General features: G+C 44.5%; 1 protein-coding gene and 1 long non-coding RNA gene across 4 annotated transcripts in view; one reads left to right on the top strand and one right to left on the bottom strand.

Moving 5' to 3' along the window:
* E(bx) (nucleosome-remodeling factor subunit NURF301 E(bx)) overlaps positions 1–19,433 on the top strand; it is a 268,910-nt gene that overhangs the window by 225,045 nt on the left and 24,432 nt on the right. For 2 of the 3 annotated variants that reach the window (XM_067110114.1, XM_067110113.1), the window contains exon 22: positions 18,634–18,846. In XM_067110114.1, the coding sequence (XP_066966215.1) occupies positions 18,634–18,846 (213 nt within the window). Of the gene's footprint in view, positions 1–7,498; positions 7,604–18,633; positions 18,847–19,433 lie in introns of those variants that run through there. The other variant, XR_010854269.1, reaches the window with a different exon arrangement.
* The window catches only part of LOC136842579 (uncharacterized), a 106,232-nt gene continuing 86,877 nt past the window's right edge, over positions 79–19,433 (bottom strand). The window contains exons 2-3 of the long non-coding RNA XR_010854270.1: positions 9,771–9,877; positions 79–324 (exon numbers count right to left, since the gene is read on the bottom strand). This is a non-coding gene — a long non-coding RNA (uncharacterized lncRNA). The remainder of the gene's footprint in view (positions 325–9,770; positions 9,878–19,433) is intronic.

Below are 19,433 nucleotides of genomic sequence, written 5' to 3'. Positions count from 1 at the left end.
ATGTTTTTTTCTTTTTGTTATAATTATTAAAAAGGCAGCAAAATGTTTTACAGTATGTGGGGTGAATCTTACCTACTGTTAAAGATAGCTTATATCTTTGTACTGGTCAGGTGCAATTGGCATTCAAAGAAAAAGAATACTTGGCAAACCTGCATAGACTAGAGTTCACATGTTCTCCACCAGGTGGGTCTTGAATGTTTCAGTTCTTGTCAGAATTCTTGCCGCCACAGTGATTAGTGATGCTGGGTTTTCAGGATTTTAGCAGTAGCACTGTTTCTTGGTATTGTGACCTTATTTTGCATTGTTGGATAGGAATGTCCTCAACTGGAAGCAGTAAAAATAAGAATATTAGTTTCTGCCATAACAAATTTGGTAAGCAGTTTGTATTTAGCAGAAATTGTTATGCACTCAAATAGTCAGTTTTTGGAGTCTGGAGTGTGACAACCTCTGATGTGAGGAATGTAGGAAGATGTCTAACCTAGATGTAAGGAATGTAGGAAGTTGTCTAACCTAGTTATCAAGAAATTCCTTAGTTACAGGAAGAAAAGAGAAGCTCATAGGTTGGGAAATAGAAAATTTTTGAAACAGTCCTGGAAGTTACCCATGTTCCTGTTTTTGGTTCGCCTTCCAAGGTTCAGCCAAAGCCCTCTCATGTTTCTTCAATCTCTTCCGCTAAGCTGTTTGGAAAATCTACGTCTGGATACCATAAGAAAAAGAGTTTTGCGACATTAGAAAGAAATGAGTATTGCAGCCCTCAGATACCTTTAGGAGGCTGTCTGCAGGACTTTTGGAGTGTCTGGCAAGACTTACAGACAAAACCCTGGGTGGTAGACGTGTTTAGGGAGTTATGCCATTCTTCTTCTGGCTCCTCTTCCTCTGTCAGCATCACCAGTAGCCTTCGTTTCATACCATCGTCACTGGGAGAAGTTCCTGGTCATGCATGAGGAAGTTGAGTCTTTGTTAAAGAAGATGGCTATAGAGCTGGTGTCAGAAGACTCTCCAGGCTTCTACAGTTGCCTGTTTTTGTCCTGGAAGTTAACCATGCTTTTGGTTTTGGTATGCCATCCAAGGTTCAGCCAAAGCCCTTGCAAATTTTTTCAATCTCTTCCACTAAGCCCTTTGAAAGATCTACATGTGGATACCATAAGAATAAGAGTTTTGCGACACTAGAAAGAATTGAGTATTGCAGCTCTCAGATACTTTTAGGAGACTGCCTGCAGGCCCTTTGGAGTGTCTGGTAAGACTTATAGACAGAACCCTGGGTGGTAGAAGTAATTAGGGGGAGTTTGTCATTCTTTCTCTGGCTCCTCTTCCTCTGTCGGCATCATACATAGTCTTCTTTTCTTACCTTCATCACTGTCACTGGGAGAAGTTCCTTGTCATGCAAAAGGAAGTTGAACCTTTGTTAAAGAAGATGACCATAGAACTGGTGTCAGAAAACTCTCAAGACTTCTGCAATTGCCTGTTTCTCATTTTGAAAGTGTCCGCAGGTTGGACACCAGTTTTAGACTTCTCCAACCTCGGCAAAACAAATTTTGTTCAGCTGACTTCCTTTTCCATGAGTCATCCAGCAGCACATTTCTGGCAGGTTTTCAGGACAACTGGATGGTTTCCGTGTACATGCAGGACACTTAATTCCATGTAAACCTATCTCGCAGGTACCTTTGGCTCGTGTTTGCAGGGAAGTATATCAATACAAGGCTCTTGTGTTTCAGGGCAAGCACAGCACCATGGATGTTTACAAGAGTATTAGCTCCCATGGGGGTTGTCATCATCTCAGGATCTGGGTGCTACTCCTTTTGGAAGATTGTCTAGTCCTCACCAAGTCTTACGAAGGAATTCTGATGGCAAAGGTCCTTTTACTTTGTCTGGCTCAGCCTTTGGGCATCTTATCTACTGACAAAAGTCATCACTGGTTGTGACACAATCAGTTTTCTATCTGAGGATCAAGATAGACTTTCAGTTTCCAGGCTTTTCCCTTAAGAAACAAATACCTTATCATTTTTCAGAGGATTTCAGCCTTTAGCGCAGCTTCCAGCAAAGCAGTGACTTTCGTTTCCAGGTCATATGGCTTCTCTGGAGATATTCAAACTTTTCTGTTGAAAAAACAAGTAGACAATTTCTTGTTGCTTCTCAGAGGATTTCAGCCTCTAGAGCAGCCTCCAGCAAAGCAGTGGGTTTTGCTTCTAGGCCATATGGTCATTTTTGGAAAAGTTTGTTAGCCTGGTCAGGTTCAAGATGAGGTCCATTTAATTTTACTTGAAGTATGGATGGGACAGTAAGTTTATACTGTACTTGACTATAGTTACATTGCCAATGAGCCTTCAAGAACCTACATTGATGGGCAAGATCACTTGAAGCTCCAGGTAGGTCTCTCACATGAAATCAGGAACAGACATGTTGTTTTCAGAAGCCTTAATAATGATGGGCTGGGGCACCTTTTTAGAGAAGTCAGCATTATGGTCAGAAGGGTTGAGAAGTTGCCTATAAAACTTGGCCTGGCAGGGGAAACAGTGGGGGAAGCTGATTGTATGTTAGTTTTATAAGTTAGTCATTATTTTATTTTTATTTTCTGCGATTAGTGAAATGGTATGGGGGTTATAAAATGTATAAAAAGCACGTTTAATTTTATAAGACGTTTTTATAGCAAAGCATTCTTTATGTTTAAAAAGTCTCTGTTCTTGTTGTGACATCATAGGAAGTGACGTCAAAAGACCAAAATGGCGGGAGAGAGAAAAAAGGTAAACAAACGTGGGCAGGAGTGTTGAACACATGGTGGAAAGGTAGAGATAGCTCTCTGAAGATTAGGTTGGTAAAGATGGGTTGTAAGTCTGTTTTGTGGTTTTTGTTGTCGTAAGCTGGATTGCATAGTGAAAGAAGAAAAACGTGAACAGGTGGGTGGATCACATAATTGAATCATTGTTGGATGGGTTAGATTAGGAAAATTTTCAAGTGGTAGCAGAGCATGGTCGGTTGAAAATGGATGGATCTGATGGTAAATTTTGGGAGATGAAATGGAAAAGAGACTGTCCGAGATTTAGCGGGACACAGGGCGATTATAAAGGATGGAGAGGACAAGTCGAAGATTGGCTTGTAGTGTGTGTGGAGAAGAAGTGAAATATCTGGGGATAGAGATAAGAATGAGCTTAAAAGGAAAAGCTTTAGAAGTAACAGAAGGAATAGGTAGAGATGAACTTACGGATAAAGAGGGTTCAAGATAATCCTATCCAAACTAGATGTTCAAGATAATCCTATCCAAACTAGATGAAGTGTATCTGAAAGATACATTAATGGAAAATTACAGTAAAATGGAAAACTATTTTAAAATAGAAAGAGAATCTAGTGAAAAGATGAGAGATTTTGTAATTAGGTATGAAAAGGCAGAGTCAGAGTGTAGTAGAGAGCTAGGGAATAGCATGCTTGAAGGGGAAGCAAAAGGTTTTCATGTACTAGAACAATCGAATCTCACAGAAGATCAAAAACAAATGGTATTAGCAGCGTGTGGTCAAGAAAAGTTGGAATATAAAACGGTGTCACAAATAATGAAAAGAATATTTGAGGGAAGGGGGAATGGTTGGGAAAACCAAAGATATCGGGAAAAACCAAAGATATCGGGGAAAGGTGAAATGAGGTAGAGGTGGAAGAAATCCTTTAAATAAAGAAGGGAAAGTAACGTTGTGTACAAATGCAAATCGGAATGGCATTTGACCAGAGATTGTCCTCAGAATTTTCAAAATAAGAAGAAATCAGAAACTGGACAAGAAGAAAAAATTTATATAGGAGAAGTCAGTAAAATATAAGAAGAATCTTGGGAAGAGGTTGATGCAATTTTAGACACAGGATGTAAGTCAACAGTTTGTGGGGGAATTGCGACTAGCACGCATTGTCGTGGGTTTGAATCAGGAAGAGTTGATGAGAATGAATGACACTAAGAAAGAGTCTAATACAGTATTTAATTTCAGTGAATCATCATACAAGTCGAAAGGAGTAATGGAAATACTGGTGATATTGAAAAACAAAACGTTTTATTTGAAGACAGAAATTTTGCAAGGTGATGTACCATGGTTAATAGGGAAGATTATTTGAAGACAGAAATTTTGCAAGGTGATGTACCATGGTTAATAGGGAAGAAAATCATGAGTAAAATGGGGATGACCATAAATTTAAAAGAGAATTGTGTTAAAATAGACGTGTTAGGGGAAATGAAGATAAAGTTAAGAGAAGACAAATGGGGCCATTTAAGAATACCAATTTTGAGGAGGAAGGTAAAAGAAGAATTGTTACTGGAGGGTTGGAAGGGAAAGAGTCTAAGGGAAATTAAAGGTGCAATGATGAAGTTACATCTACAATTTGGCCAAGGAAGTGGAGATAAAATATGGAAGATAACAGAAGAAGCACAGTGGAGTGATGGTTTGAGAGAGAGGGAAAAAGAGGAAATAAAAAAGTTACTAACAGACTTAATCGCAGTTGTGAGGTATGTAAAAGATACAAAAGAAACCCAGCTAAACCAACAGTGGGATTTTCTTGGAGTAAGACATTTAATGAAGTTGTAGCAATGGATGTGGGAGAGATAGAAGAAAGAAAGTTCTTGATAATGGTAGATATGGCAACAAGGTATTGTCAGGCTTTTTGGATAAAAGACAAGAAACCGGAAAGTATTATAAAGACACTTTTTGATGGGTGGTTTGCTATATTTGGGGCACCCTCTAAAATATTATCAGACACCGGGGAGAATTTCAAAATGAAAAAGTAAGGAGGATGGCAGAAAGATGGAATATTAAAGTATTAGCCACAGCATCTGAATCTCCATGGAGCAATGGATTGTGTGAAAAGATGGTAGGCATAATCAAAGAAAGCTGAAAGATGATGAGGAAGTGGATTGGTCCATAGCATTAAGATGTGTAGTGAGTGCTAGGAACTGCTTAATAAATAATGGTGGTTTCTCCCCTAACCAATTAGTATTTGGTAAAAACCCTTCTTTGCCTAATTTAATGAAAGAAGAAAGTTCAAGTCCTGCAAGCAGAGAGAAAGGTATGGAAGAAAGCATAGTAAGGGATACACTGAATGCAATGCATAAGGCCAGAGAAGTATTTATCAAAAATGAGTCTTGTAATAAAATAAGAATTGCTTTGAACAAAAATGTCAGAGAACATAAATTTGAAGAAGCAGTAGTGGGAAACAAGGTATTCTACAAGAGAGAAAATGAAAATGAATGGAGAGGACCTGCTCAGGTAGTGGGAGTATCAGTTAAAACAGTAGTGGTTAAACATGGGGATTCTCTAAGAGAAGTAGCAAGAATACATGTTACTAGGATTCAAAGACTATCACCAGAAAAATAGAAGATACCTAATACAGACAAAACACACACTGTGAAGGATGAATCCCTTGCATCAAAGGAAGGGAATATAGATGGGCAGGAAGGAAAGGAGATGACAATTGGCTGGAGAAGGAATGCAGATATAGAAGACACTATAGAAAGAGATTTGGCAGAGGAAACACTGGAAGATGAATGGGAAAGGGAGGTAATAGAAGAAAGTGAGGTAATAGAAGAGATACCCAAATTCAGAAAGGGAAATAGAGTTAGAGCTGTAAACAAAAATACAGGACAAGTAGAAGAGTGGACTATATTGAGTCTTGTGGGAAAAAGATCAAGCAAATCTTGGGCTGATTCGTACAATGTGGAAGACTCATAGTCGGGTGACAAGGGATGGGTTAGCTTAAGAGATTATAGTCTTGTAGAAAAAATTGAAGATGAAGAAGAGGTTTTGCTAGGATTCGAAAATAGAAGTGTAATTGAAGCTAAAGAAAGAGAACTGCAAAGTTGGAGGGAAAACAAGGTATATGAGAAGGTAAATGACATTGGACAAAAAGCTATATCTACAAGATGGATAGTAACTGAAAAGGTAAAGTGGGGGAAAGGATATGTAAAGCAAGATTGGTAGCTAGAGGTTTTGAAGAAGAAATGGCTGAATGGGAAAAAGATGCTCCTACATGCAGTGCCGAAATTTTAAAATTTTGTTTTGACAGTAATAAAACTGAAAGATTGGAATTGTTATACGTTAGATGTAAAAACTGCGTCTCTACAAGTTGATGAAATACAACGAAATGTACTACAAGTTGATGAAATACAACGAGATGTATATTTAAAACCACCTAGTGAAGCTGGTGGGAGTGGATTATGGAAATTGAAGAAAACTGTTTATGGGCTCAAGGATGCAGCAAAGGCATGGTATGGTAAGGTGGTAAAAGTGGTGGAGGAGCTTGAAGGCGAGAGGAGTAGATTAGAACCAAATATATTCTTTTGGAGAAAGGCAATAAATTGAATGGTATTTTATGTACACATGCAGATGATTTTTGCTGTGGAGGAAGTGAAGGATTTTTAAAAGAAACAGTTGGGAAATTGAAAGGGAAGTTGCACGTAGGAGAACAAGAAAGTAAAAGTTTTAAGTATATAGGAGTAATAGTAGAGCATAAGGAAAATGGAATTTGTCTTAATCAGTGGCAGTATATAAATTCTATAAGAGAACCAGAAGCTAGAAGATTTACAGGTAATAGAGTATTAGGACAAAAGGAGTTAACAGAATATAGATCAGTGGTAGGACAGTTGAACTGGGTATCGCTACATACCATGCCAGAAATATCATATGATGTTAGTGAATTAAGTAAAGCTTTCAAAGAAGGAACAACTCAAGATATGAGAAAGCTGATTAAAATAGTGAGAAAAACTAAGAGCATAATGGGAGAAGTGATAATAAGTGAGTTAGAAGAAGAAAAGATTTATTGGGAAGCCTATGCAGATGCTTCATTCGGGAATATTGAAGATGGTCATACTCAATTAGGTTATGTGATATCATTGACAGATGGTAAGAGGAGAAGTCCCATATGGTGGAAATCCAGAAAATCCAGAAGAGTAGCAAAGTCCACCATTGAAGCAGAAGCTCTGAGTGTGGGGGAGGCCATAGAAGGATTGATATATTTCAAACATTTGTGGGAAGAGATAATAGGAGGGAGAAAATTAGAAGCACTGGTGAAAACTGATAGTAAAACTCTAATGACTGCAATAAAATCAAGTACTGGAGTAAGTAGTAAGTAGTAAGAGATTAAAAATTGATATTGCAGCAATAAAAGAAACAATAGAATCTGGAGAAATAAGTGAGGTGAGATGGATAAAAGGAAAGCATCAAATAGCTGATGTATTGACCAAAGCTGGAGTTTCAAGGGAAGGTATTAGAAATTACGTAGAGGGTAAAGATTTGGAGAATAATGGAGATTGGAGAGGATTAGGATAAGAAGAGGCTGGAGGGGAGGGAGGAGGAGGTAGGTGTGATTATATGTTAGTTTTATAAGTTAGTCATAATTTTATTTTTATTTTCTGCAATTAGTGAAATGGTATGGGCATTACAAAATGTATAAAAAGCACATTTAATTTTATAAAACGTTTTTATAGCAAAGCATTCTTTACATTTAAAAAGTATCTGTTCTTGTTGTGACGTCATAGGAAGTGACGTCATAGGACCAAAATGGCGGGAGGGAGAAGAAATGTAAACAAATGCGGCTGGGAGTGTTGAACAAATGGTGGAAAGGAAGAGAGAGCTCTCTCAAGGTAAGGTCGGTAATGATGGGTTGTAAGTCTGTTTTGTGGTTTTTGTTGTTGTAAGCTGGATTGCTTAGTGAAAGAGGAACAACATGAACAGGTGGGTGGATCACATAATTGAATCATTTTTGGATGGGTTAGGCTAGGAAAATTTTCAGAAGCAACTTCTGAGGAACCCTCTTCTCCTGCTATTAGCCTTCATATTACTTTTCACCAGCAGGTATCAAGGAAGCCACACCGTCTGTTTGGCCTCCAGGTATTCCTCAGGTGTCATGTCATCAGGTTCCACTAGGTCACCTTCCTGCAGGACTTGAAGGACAATGTCTGCAAACCCCTCTCCTCATCTGGAACTTCCAGGATAGAGAACTCTCCCACTTTTTCCAGGGCTGCTCCTTTTCCCATGGTAGCACCTCCCAGGGAATCCCAGTCTCTGTCCTGTTCCACTGGGTGATTGTCCAGAAATGCTCATCTGGGGAAGCTGAGGAGTGTCTTACTCTTCCTATGCTGTCCCATCTTGATTGAACAGTGCCAGGAGTGGTGTGGGGAGTGCAACTCTGCTCTGTCTCGCTCCTGCCTCAAGGAGAGGCCTCCATGACCTGCTTCTCGAGTGAAATCGAGAACTCCTCTTGGTGGAGTACCAGGATGAACCGCTTCTGCAATGGTTCTGGTGTTCCCGCTCCAATCTCTCGGAGTAGTGGGACACTCTTCTTCGCAGCGATGACCTTCGTCTGCTGGAAGTCGGTCCTGGATGGTCCCTTTCCCATCTCGTTGAAGAAGGTCCTGCCGCAGACAATGGCCTGGAGGAGAGGTTTGACTCCATTGAAGGGGATCTCTGTTCCACACGGCTTCCTGACTGGCAGGTCTGCAGGGCAACTCCGGCCTGCCCTCTTGCCAGTCCCTGTGCTCGCCGCCTTAGACTGCTTCTTGTCACTGTCCCGTATCTCTTCCTTGAGGAGCTGCTAGAGTCTACAAGACCTGTTCTGGTTTCTTCTTACCTATGGACTCAGTGGGAGGGTCCTTACAGACGTCACAGGGAACGGAGAAGGAGTTTGAGGGAGAAAAGACAGAGGGGAAGGAGGGAGGAATGGAGAAGGTTCTCTGGATATAGGGGTGGTCCTCTTCCGTCTTTTCTTGTATTTTCCCCACTGAGGTGACAGCCTTGCCACACACTCACACAGCGCCTCGTGGGAACATTCATGACTCTGCATGAGATAAAAACGGAGGGGTCTACTTAATGGAGACATGAACTTACTGCAGGGCTTATTCCTGCTGGCACAATGATGTACTTTGGGCTTCCTGTTTTCTTCTAGCACGGCGGGGGAGAGAGAAAATAGCACCACGAACATTAGGTATGCTGGGGGTTCACGAGCACGTATGATCAAGTGGGAAGAAAGATTCATTATTTCCGACCCAAGGAATTATCTCTCGAAGAAAAATACACTTCCCAACTCTGTCATTTACACGGGCAAGGATGGAATACTAACCAAAAAGAAGCAACACTTATTGTGCACACTAATCTCTTAACTCAGAGAGGAGGATGCATGTGAATCACAACTTCCATGTTATAGCACACCATTTTTTTTGTCCTGCACCATGGTACAAAACAACATACTAAAAAGACTAAAAAATAACTATATATTGTATACGACTGAAGGCGTAAACCAGGTGTGGCAAATACAGCCTGATGATAACTAGGCACGGGGAGTACGTGCACCCAGTCACAAAGAACTATGAATGAATATGTGAGACGACTCAGAAAACATGGTTGCTTTGGCAGCGCCAAACACAATGGATGAGGGTAGGTTGAGCCAGGTCACATGTTTTTCAGTGACAATTCAGTAACAGCCAAAGTGAGGCAAGCGCAAATCACTCCATATATATAAAAGCATAGGTTCATATACACATTGGAACAAGCATTGATTGAAACATTTCGTAAATATGTAATATACTCTATTTACTGATTAACACATATGTTAATTACATTCCATTAAGAGATATTAACTATCAACTGATTCACACAGTTGTGTTGCATTCCTTTAAGGGGTATTAACTATCATGTACTGTATTCCAAGTTCATATTTTGAATATAAGTAACTTACAGAAAGAGGGTAACATATGCCGATTTCTCTGTGATATGAAAATCAACTGAACAGCAAACAAGATCAAAATGCAATACCTAATTGTTTTATTGTCTTGAACTCATATGTACATCCAGTACCTGTTGCCCCCAAATGCATTATGTCTCTGACAACTGGGTAAGAGACCAACTCAGGGAGTGTCATTCTGTTGGCAATAAATATAATTATTAGTGTCATCCCTTAAATCATGATTAAACAAGAGGTATAGCTAGTTTAATACATATAAAGGAGAGAAATCTATAGCCTACAAATAAAAACCATGAATATCATAAGAGGTAGGTTTTACAAATGTGAGACCTTGATATCTGATTGAACCACAAAAACAATAATGGCTGATATACGTGACCTAGAGTTATTGCAGTAATAATACAGCATTGTAATGCTCTAGTATTGTATTAAGAGCTAACCTAGCAAATCCGATTTGAAAGGCCACATATAAACTTGAATTGTATGGCACTACATTAAAACAAAGCATTACCATTATTTTATGTTATTTTATATATATATTTATATAATTTATAAGAACATGTCCATACTTGATTGCTCAACCTATGTTTCAGGTGCATTTCTGACATTTGTCAACTATAGGGTATTTTTATAATGAATGCTAGCCTAAGAAAACTAAAGGAAAATAACACATAAATAAGCTATATTTATTGGCATTGTATTTTAGGTTATTACTGACCATCCATTAGTACTCAGTGAAATATGTGGATAAGTAAATTGGATGTTGCCTAACATATCAACAGTGTACCACCCATATTATTGGATGGTACTACTGTATACCTCAACTTATCATTAACTTTTGTAATAATTTGAGAGTTATGCTACTATTACTGTTATGCTACTATTACTGCACTGCCAACTAATATAGCATTGAAATTAGAAGTTTAATACCAATAACCAGTACTGGAAAGTATTTTCTGCATCCCTCTGAGAAGCCAAACTTTGTCTTATTTAAAGTTGACGTCCCTGTCTGGCGGAGCAATACCTACTAAGAGTAGATCCACCTATACACATTTTCCACATCTCTATAACACAAAAAACCCCTGATATAAAAGATAACTAGGAAAATTTCTGTAGCATATAATTCATCTAAAATTTTTTCTAATTACAGTAGCTCACCAAGATAACGGATTAAAGTGTCGGAGCATACACCGCTATAAAAGAAACTCTGTATTGATATATTGTTGTATTTATACATGAATGCGTGGTTTTGCCATAACGTACGGGTATGTTTATACCCTATACCCCTTAAACTACTGTAAAATGCTTTTAACTCCTTATTTGTTCTGACACAATATACAAACCCTTGGTCCTTTACATTAGGGATTACTTTCAGGCATAGGCTGGAAACGGCCGTTGAACTTCAAACAAGGTGGTTAGGCAGTTAACTACTGTCCGGGAGGCGGGAGTACCGCCTGCCTGGATGTAAACATTCCAATTTGCTTTCGGCCGTCATAGCGCACGGACGTTGTTCTTTGTCGCTCTCTGCCTGACTGCTCTTCTTTTTCATCATTTTGGTGGGAAACCTTACTTTTTTTGTTTGAATCATGGACAAACCAACCAAGCCTTCCTGTCCCCGGGGTGGGAGGGGAAAAATGTAACTCTTTTCGATCTAGCGTCGATGCGGACCCACACGCTCTCTGCCCATCTTGCAGGGGGCGTTTGTGTTCGTGCGACGCTCCCTGTAGTGAGTATTGCTCTTGGTCCCCTGAGGAATGGAGGAAGTTCAAGGGGAGGAGACGTTACCGTCGTAAGCCCACCAAGGAGTCGTCTGAGGGAAACGCCCCCGACGACTCCGTTGGTGGCGAATCTGTCGGGTTCGTTTCTCCCTCCTGGCAAGCTTCCCCTTCTTGCTCCCCCTCCCTCGGGTGAGGACTCCCCCTCCCCTTCCTTTTTTGTTTCATTGTCTGTAGAAGGGCGTGGGGGAGAGTTGGACCGGGACATCCTCTCGGAGGTCTCTTCCCGTTCTGGAGGGGAGTTTTTTCCTCCAGAGCGAGTGGAGGCTTCCCGAACTAACCCGACTTTTGCTTCAGGTCTTGGGCTGGACAGGTAGGCTACGGACTCGGCCTTAACCTGGCTACACCTGGGCCTACCTGGAACGTCACTGGAGGGACTGGCACCTCATCTCTCCACCACTCCAGTGACCACTCACTCGGCAACGACAGCCACTACAACAACCGTCACAATGTTCAGGTTTGCTCAGCTCCCGGTATCGGTAGCCTCACATCTAGATACCCAGGTCTCGGCTTCCCCTGCCGTGCAACACGCGGTACCGCTGCCTCCTGGCTTCCTGGCCCCGTTCACACAAGCAGGCCCCGCCTACATGGTGACGTACGTGACTGTCGCTGCCCCCGTTGCTGACCCTGGCTCGTCTACGACCGCAGTTCCTCGCTTCACGTTCCAGCCCAGCCCTTCGTCTGTTCCTCTCCTCATTCCATCGACTCTGGCATGGCCTGACATGACTACCCACGCGGGAGGGGCGGATCCTGCATTCCCGGCCCCGCCCACTTTTGTTTCTGGCTGACGCGCGGTTGCTCCCACCCAGATAAGTGTTGACCCGAGCTCCGCGGTCTCTTCCCAGGATGTGCCTTCTGCTGCAGCCCCTCCTGCCGTTCCTGAGTCTTCGACTGCGCCTGCCTGGTTTGAGGACCTAACAGCGACCCTGAGGCAGGTGGTGAAGAAGAAGAAGAGGTCTAGGAAGGTTTCGTCATCTTTGTCTTCATCATCGTCATTGTCTGCTGCTTCTCCTTCCGGATCTTCGCAGCCGAAGAAGAAGAAGCCTCCCCCCCCCCCCCAAGAAGCCTCGCACCGAGGCTTTTAAGGGTCTGCCTCCTTCCACAGGAAAGGCAGTGGGATCTCTTGTCGGCTCTTCCCAATCCTCGGATCAGGGAACCGCTGCCCTGGCCTCTGGGTCAGTGCATCGGGAGCCAAGGGCGTACAGACCAAGGTCTGCACCCCCCCCCTCTCCTGTGCCTAAGAAACCTCCTGCTTTGAAGGCCAGCGAGTCTGTGTCAGACACTCGTTCGCGAGTTGCTCCGAGTACCCGGGTCCCCAAGGAGACCTGGGTACCCCAGTCTGATATGGGAGAAACTCCTCGCCTTACAGACCAGGACATGGGGCGAGAGAAAGAGCCCGGCCATGCAGGTGCCCCAGCTCTTCCTGCTGGCACTCCTGTGAGTGCCAAGTCAGGTTCTCGGGATAGCGCTTCGGCCCCTCGGGGCCGAACGCCAGGAGAGGTGGAGAAGAGGTCCCCTGCTCAGTCTTCCCCGAGAGGCTACGGCCTCGAAGTAGATTCGGGCGCGTCCAGAGGACAGCGCAAGCTCGCGCCAGCCAGCCGTGCGTTCGACTCCTCCCAGTCCCTGGCCACGTCCATACGGCCAGCCTAGCTCGGGGGAGGCGAGAGCGCAGTTCGTCTCGCGAGCCGCTCCGCTTTCCTCGGGAGATTGCTTCTCCTAGGCAAAAGCAGTCTCCTCGACCCGGGCTGCTGTCATCACCGCGGGTTGGTGACCGTTCCCGGCCCGCTGCCTCTGTTAGTTCTGCCAGCAAAGCCAGTAGGAGTGCCCGATCCTCCTCGCCTGTCCCCTCCGCCCCTTCGGCTTCTTCCAGGGTGCGCGAGTCGGACAGGAAGAACTCCGGCGAGTTGTCTCCCCAGAGTTCTACCTCCTGCAGGGAGAGTAGATCAGGAGGAATGCACCCTGGAAGGACTCGAGGGTCCTCTGCCCCAGGATGTGGACACTCCTGAAATACAGAGGACTTTTGCAGAGGTTATCGTGCTGATTCGTCAGCACAATGACCTTGGGGAAGGGACCACGGCTTCTTCTGTGGATCGTCCGTCGTGCCTCGAATCCTTTTTGGGGACCTAAGAAGGAACCCAAGGCTTTGGTGGGACTACCATGGTCCACGCTTGCTGAGGGGGTCCTTGGCCAAGTGAACAGTCTTGTGCATGGGCAAGACAGCTCACTTTGTTCGAGCCGCTCGGACAAGATTCTTCCCCCTCCTCTGCCTCGCCAAAAGCGCTTCTATACTCCAGCTGGAGGGGCGTTGCTGACCAGGCAGGTTGACCCGGACCTGACTCGTCTGGATCCGGGTCTGACGTTGCAACAACTTACTGGTGAGAGTATCTCTCTCTCCCAGCAAGAAGCTGCAACCCTGGAAGCCACCGCCATGGCGGCCTTCCAAGCAGTCTCCTGGCTCGATCTGTGGTCCTTCACAGTATCGAGGGTAGCTTCTTCCTCGGGCGTTATCGTACCTGGGGAGGACTCCACCTTCGGGGGAGACTGTGCCAGTCTGGGGGTAGGGCTATTTCCTACCTCGCCCACCAGACTGCGAACCTGTCGGCAAACCTGGTTCTGAAACGAAGAGACGCCATTCTCTCTCGCTTCTCCAGGTCTGTAGGTCCCGAATCAGCAATCGCCCTCAGGAATGGACCGTTGCTGGGTTCCTCCTCTCTCTTCCCTAGAGAGCTGGTGGACGCCGCGGTAGACAAACGCTGGGCTGATGACAGCGACCGGCTTGTCCACCAGGCAGTGGCCAAGACCTCCGGGTTTCTCATCCCACTGCAGCCAGGTCTTCGGGCCAGGCTGGCACTTCCTCGGCCCCTAAGAAGTCCCAGTTTTCGAAGGGGACCCGAGGAAACACCCAGCCTCCTTCTTCCTCGAGAAGGGGGGTCCCTCCCGCCCTTTTCAGCCCACTTTCCAAGCCGGTAAAGGGGGCAAGGGGAAGAAGAAGGGGAAACGCTAGGGGTGGTGTTCCTCCCCAAAAGCTGCCAAAGGTGGGGGGGGTGCCTGTCGAGCCATTGGGCAACATGGCAGCGACACGGAGCCGAGACCTGGATAGTGGATGTCCTTTGGGAGGGATATCTACTACCCTTCGAGTCTCGGCCTCCCCTCACCTACTCTCCGGTCCATCTCCAAACCTACATTCCAGGATCATCGAAGGACACCGCACTACAACAAGAAGTGCAAGCCATGCTGAGCAAGGGTGCTGTAGAAGTCGTGTCGGACCAGTCCCCAGGCTTTTACAGCTGTATCTTTCTCGTGGAGAAAGCCTCAGGGGGATGGAGACCGGTCATAGACCTCTCTCCCCCTGAACCGTTTCGTTAGCCAGACTTGGTTCACGATGGAAACAGCGCAATCCGTGCTGGCCTCCATCAGGGAGAACGACTTCTTACTTACGGTGGACCTGAAGGATGCGTATTTTCAAATACCCATTCATCCGTCCTCTCGCAAGTACCTCCGCTTTGTCCTCAGGGAGACGGTCTTCCAGTTCAGGGCACTTTGTTTCGGGCTCTCGAGCGCTCCCCAGGTGTTCACGAGAGTCCTCTCTCGTGTCAGCTTGGGCCCACTCGCATGGGATACATCTACTGAGGTATCTCGACGACTGGCTAGTCCTGGCGGGCTCTTGCTCGCAGGTGCTGCAGGACAGGGATCGGCTCCTCGAGTTTTGCTGGGATCTAGGGATCATGGTAAATCTCGAGAAGTCAGATCTCACACCCAAGCAGAGGATAAAGTACCCGGGCATGCTGATAGACACGGTGGCAGCGAAAGTCTTTCCCTTGGACTCTCGTATCAGCAAGTTCAGGCAGGCAGCACAACTGTTCCTGTTACAACAGGAGCAGCCAGCCCGGCAATGGCAAGTCGTCATCGGTCACCTGTCGTCTTTGGAGAACCTAGTACTTCATGGGCGTCTTCACCTGCGGTCTCTTTCAGTGGAGACTAAAGGAGTATTGGTCCCAGTCCCAAGACCCCCAGTCCTTCCTCATCCCTCTTTCCGAGGAGATGAGAGAGGACCTTCGCTGGTGGACAGACGACAGGAACCTCTTGATAGGAGTATCCCTGCATACTCCCCCTCCGGACATGCTTCTGTTCTTGGACGCATCGACCGAGGGATGGGGCGCACACCTGGAGGAGTTGCTGACTTCGGGAGTGTGGCACCGAGACAACAAGCACCTTCACATCAACATCCTAGAACTCAAGGCGGCCTTTTTGGCCCTCCAAGAGTTCCGGGATCGAGTGATGGGACACTTCGTGGTACTGATGAGCAACAATACCACGGTAGTGGCATACGTCAACAAGCAGGGCGGCCTGGTGTCCCGCCAGCTTCATTAGTTGACGATGCAGGTGCACGAGTGGGCCACGACCCACTCGGTAGAGCTGTCAGCCAGGTACATTCTAGGCAAGAGGAATGTCGTAGCAGACTAACTCAGCTGCCAGAACCAGGTGGTAGGGACCAAATGGTCCCTCCACCAGGAGATAGCGGAAAGGCTGTTCGATTTGTGGGGGCGTCCAGTCATCGATCTGTTCACCACCCGACACAACAGAAAGCTCCAGGTTTTCTGTTCTGTCGTGCCAGACCCATGGGCCGCTGCGGAGGACGTGTTCCAGCATCCGTGGAACAACCTCGACATGTACGCCTTCCCGCCATTCTGTCTGATTCGCCGAGTGATCAGCCGAGCGATGATCACCCCGAATCTCAGAATGATTCTGGTGGCACCCAAATGGCCCCAGGCCGTTTGGTATCCGGACCAGCTAGCTCATCTCTCCGAGGCGCCGAGAGAGATTCCCCCCTGGCCCAACCTGCTGCGTCAACCTCACGTAGAGCGGTACCACCTGGCAGTGCATTCCCTGTGTCTTCACGGCTGGAGGTTATCCACCATCTCTTGTGAGCAAGAGGCTTTTCGCGTCGCACAGCAACAGAGATGGCAGGATACCTCAGACGATCCTTCGTAGCGGTATACCAGGGATCTCTCCGATTGGAGCCTCTGTTCAGCAGGTCGCGGACTTCCTCGTCTTCCTACGCCGAGAGAAGCTTCTCTCCGTTTCAGCTGTGAAAGGCTACCGCGCCGCACTCAGCCTAGTCTTACGGCTGAAAGGGGTAGACATCTCCTCCTCTTTCGAGATCTCTCTACTGATGAGAAGCTTCGAAAGGTCTTGCCCACCCAGGGATCTCAGGCCCCCTGCGTGGGATGTGACTCTCATCCTGAGGAGCCTGACTCGTGCACCGTATGAGCCTTTACGAGAGTCGTCAGACAGGGATCTGACCCTCAAGACCGTCTTCCTGCTAGCCCTGGCATCGGCGAAGAGAGTTGGCGAACTTCACGGACTTTCCTTTGATGTTAAACACTCGAGGGTATGGGGATCAGTTACGCTCGATTTCATCCCGGATTTTGTAGCGAAGACTCAAATCCTTCGGTTCCTGACGCACGGTTCGAGTCCTTCACGATCCCCTCCCTAGAGGACTTGTAGGTAATGAACCAGACGAGATGCTACTGTGTCCTGTTAGAGTGCCGCGGCGCTATCTGAAGAGGACTCGACACCTCCGGCCTGAGTGTCGACGACTCTTCGTTAGTACTGGCTCGACCAAGAAAGAAGTGTCCAAGAGCACCATCTCTTTCTGGCTTCATGAGACGATAAGGAGAGCGTACTCTGCTGCAGAAGACGACACCGGTACGCTTTGTCCAAGAGCTCACGAGGTCCGCAGCATTGGTCCGTCCCTCGCATTCTGGAAGAATATGTCAGTAGCACAGGTGCTGAAGGCGTGAGTGTGGTCCCAGCAGACTACCTTCACTTCCTTCTACCCCCGGGATGTTGCACACAAGTCCTTGGACACTTTTTCTTTGGGTCCTGTGGTGGCTGCTCAACAAGTTGTGTAGCTTACCCAGCTCCTCTAACAGGACAGGTTGCATCTCGCCTAAGATGTACGGTTGTGATTTGGAGAACGAATGTGGAGTGACTGGCCTCTCTTCCTTCTCCCCATCCTGGCTCTCTTCCCACGGGCAGGGAGCGGACATGCCGTTACAAGCTGGATCTGGCGGTCGATGCAGGTAAGCACATAATGGAGAACAAGTTGATCTGGAGAACAAGTTGATTGCACACACTGATATTGCTACTCTTCTAGTTGTTCTCCATGCTTTAGGTCTGTGGTTGTAGGATCCTGGAATAGAGCTTGGGCATGTATTGGATAAGTGGGTTAAGATTTTATGTGTAACTTTTAAGACATTGACATTTGAGAATCATGTAAGTACTATTGCTTCCTCTGTTTTGCAAAAAGTTGTATCTTGTGGAAATGTTTTCCAATTTTTCATGATGAAGCTGTTATGTCCAGTTGCTTTAACTTCTTCCTTGTTTGGAGTGCTGTTCTCCAGTGTGGTCTTCAGATGCTAACTCCCATCTCAGACTCTTTGATAGAGCTGTGAAGTCAAGTTTTTTTGCCAACTTGAAATGTTGACTTGTACAGATTTAAAATGAGTTCATTTGTTACACAAAACAGTGATTTTCATCTGAAGATTTAAAGAAAGAGACTTGAAAAGTATAGTTTAAAAATATCCATTTATTATTTATAAATAAAAAAGTTATTTATAAAATTCAGTTATAATCTGTATTTACGTTTGGTGTTAATGTATTTGGCTGATAATGTATATAGTACATGTATACACTGTAATTACTAAGAGATATACTTATTTTTTTAAAATAAAATTTTAATTGCACTTTCGTGTTATCACTAATGTATTTTTAAATTTTGTAATTATAAAATTAGAATTATAGCATTGTAATTGTGGGTGGACCCCCTTTTTCTCCTGGCCACCAATGTTTTTAGACCCAGTCACCCTCACTTCATGTAATTGTGGGTGGGCCCCCTTTTTCTCTTGGCCTCCAATATTTTTAGACCCAGTCAGCCTCATTTCAAGGTGTACATTAATGGTTTGTTTGGAGTATTAAAGGTGCTGTAAAATTTTAGATTTTTCACTTATGTAGTAGGGTATATGTAACAATGATTGAAACTAGTTATTGCTTCAGAAGTGGAGATTTTTGACTAGTGAGGTATTGGTGAAATTTTTATCTTGACTCAAACTTGTATTGATAGCCCTATGATGAAAGTTTTATTTGTATCTTACAGCCATATGATGAGACACAGTTTTATATATGTTGTGAACAATGTGAGGACTGGTATCATGGGAAGTGTGTTGGAATTATGCAGAGTGAAGCTGACGACATTGATGATTATATATGTCCAAAGTGTGACTCCAATAATGTTTGGAACTACCCCTGCCAGAAAGCTCTATCAAGCAAGGATTATGTTGAACTAAAAAAACTTACCAAAGGACTTATAGTAAGTATTGCTATTACTTTTGAATTAGCGGAAGATACATTTCTTTTGGCTATAAAAACCCATCACTTTGCGACTGCCTTCAGGTTTGTCAGCTGCTTTTCCAGAAAAAAAAAAATCCCTCTTGCCCTCTGGGCTTCCAATATTATCAGCAGAAAGTGGTCATTAACAGTATTTCAGCCAAACTATTTAGACCTGTTGACTCTGCTTCCCAGAACTTGACCAATGCTCACTTTTTCGTATTTTGACTTTTGCTTTGTTTTTACATTTTATCTTCTACTGCCATTCATATCCTCATTCTTAAACTATCATTCTACATAGATTATACCTTAAACTATCATCTAAAACACTTTAATATCATTTCAAAGTAAAAAATTACCCTTAAAAATATATGGCTTACAGCCAAGCGTGAAAACTATTCAAGTTACCCCTATTTTCAAGTATTGTGCATACAGTTTCCTGCATACCTTAAACTACAGTATCATCCTACACAGAATATACCTTAAACTTTCATCTAAAATTTCAGTCATCTTAAAACATTACCCTTAAAAATATATGGCCTAATATCATTTCAAAGTCATCTTAAAACA

The sequence above is a fragment of the Macrobrachium rosenbergii genome, chromosome 10 (genome assembly GCF_040412425.1).
Source record: "Macrobrachium rosenbergii isolate ZJJX-2024 chromosome 10, ASM4041242v1, whole genome shotgun sequence".
NCBI lineage: Eukaryota > Metazoa > Arthropoda > Malacostraca > Decapoda > Palaemonidae > Macrobrachium > Macrobrachium rosenbergii.
The sequence above is the reverse complement of the archived record's forward strand: the minus strand, read 5'-3'. Positions and strand labels throughout refer to the sequence as shown.